The following is a 1,681-nucleotide window of genomic DNA, read 5'->3' on the forward strand; positions in this document are numbered from 1 at the left end:
TTTTTAGTTGTAGTTGTCATTGTTGTTTGGCAGGCCCGGGCTTAATTTGAACCCACCAGCTCCAGTGTATGTGGCTGGCACCCTGGCCACTGAGCTACAGGCACCGAGACAGAGGCACATCATTTCTATTTGTCCTCTCTGGGCCGTTCCTACTACCCCTGCCCCTAATCGCTCATGTCTCTCATTTTAGCTATTACTCACTGAGTCTTTATTCTGTCGAGTCTTCATTCTTCAGGCTGTGGAGACCCCATTCTCCTCTGCCTGGGCAGCTGAATACAGAAACTTCTCTGCTCCAGCCCAAGTTCCCCACGGCTGTGGCCTGGGAAGCAGGAAGCAAGATCTCCAAGTTTCCAGTGTAGGCACCTGGAACTTGCAGGATCTGTTTTCAGTAAAACCTGTTAAAAAGAAACCATTTAGTCATCATCTTGGAGAACTAAGTCAGAAGGGGATACTTCTGTGCTTGTCAGAAGGCTGAGCCTTTGGCCAAGGGGTAAAGATACCACAAGACAACCCCATGGGCTGCCTCAGCTATCTAAAAGTGAGAGAGATTCTGCTAACAATATAATCTCTTTCATCTCTGGAGAAAATTCTCATGTAACTAAGAGCCCCAATCCAGGACATCACACTATTTTATCTTTCATATCCCTAAAGGAGGGAGGATATTTGTGTAAACATGAATTCCACAGAGCCTTACAAAGGAACATTAAAGAAATGAAGTTAGGGCCGGGCACAGTGGCTTAACTCCTGTAATCCCAACACTTGGGAGGCCAAAGTGCATGGATTGCCTGAGCTTATGAGTTTGAAACCAGCCTGAGCAAGAGCAATTCTCCATCTCTAAAAATAAACAGCCGGCCACTGTGGCGAGCACCTGTAGTCCCAGCTACCCAGGAGGCTGAGGCAAGGGAATTGCTTAAGTCTAAGAGTGTGACACCGCGACACTCTACCTAGGGTGACAAAGTGAGATTCTGTCTCAATAAAAGAAAAAAAAATGAAATTAAAGTATTAATTTTTTGAGTACCTTCTTTGTCAAGTCCTTTACATACATGATTACATTTAAAATTTATAACCAACCCTGAAAGGAAGGCATTCTTTTTTTTTTTTTTTTTTTGAGACAGAGTCTCAGTGCCATGGCGTTCGCAGCTCACAGCAACCTCCAACTCCTGGGTTTAGGCAATTCTCTTGCCTCAGCCTCCCAAGTAGCTGGGACCACAGGCGCCAGCCACAATGCCCAGCTATTTTTTGTTGCAGTTTGGCCAGGGGCTGGGTTTGAACCCACCACCCTTGGTATACGGGGCCAGTGCCCTACTCACTGAGCCACAGGCACTGCCTAAAGAAGGAGTTCTTAGTACTATCTTTATTATACAGGTGAGGGAACTGAGGCTTAAAGATTGTGACTGTAACTTGCCCATCCTCACACAGTGAAGAACCAGAATCAAGCCATGTCTCTGACTTCAAAGACCATGCTTTCTTCTATACTTTGCTATACTCTCCTCAGAAGTTGGTAGAGAGAACTCTCAGAAAGCCTAGATCAGTCACAGAGATATGAAAAGAATTTTTTTTCACATAAGAGTAGGTAGAAGAATGTCTCATTCTACAATAAAGGAAGACAGCCTCATCAATACCAAGACCAAACCTAGGTATCCCCCAAATTGTAGAACTTCATTTTTTTTTTTTTTTTTTT

General features: G+C 44.4%; 1 protein-coding gene across 2 annotated transcripts in view; it reads right to left on the minus strand.

The window, feature by feature from the left end:
* The window catches only part of ATN1 (atrophin 1), a 14,977-nt gene that overhangs the window by 7,928 nt on the left and 5,368 nt on the right, over positions 1–1,681 (minus strand). Inside the window, exon 2 of one of the 2 annotated variants that reach the window (XM_003796385.2) lies at positions 202–395. In XM_003796385.2, the coding sequence (XP_003796433.1) occupies positions 202–228 (27 nt within the window). In that variant the 5' untranslated portion in view covers positions 229–395. Of the gene's footprint in view, positions 1–201; positions 676–1,681 lie in introns of those variants that run through there. The other variant, XM_012809330.2, reaches the window with a different exon arrangement.

The sequence above is a fragment of the Otolemur garnettii genome, unplaced genomic scaffold (assembly GCF_000181295.1).
Source record: "Otolemur garnettii isolate 467f Iridium unplaced genomic scaffold, OtoGar3 scaffold00104, whole genome shotgun sequence".
Taxonomy (NCBI): domain Eukaryota; kingdom Metazoa; phylum Chordata; class Mammalia; order Primates; family Galagidae; genus Otolemur; species Otolemur garnettii.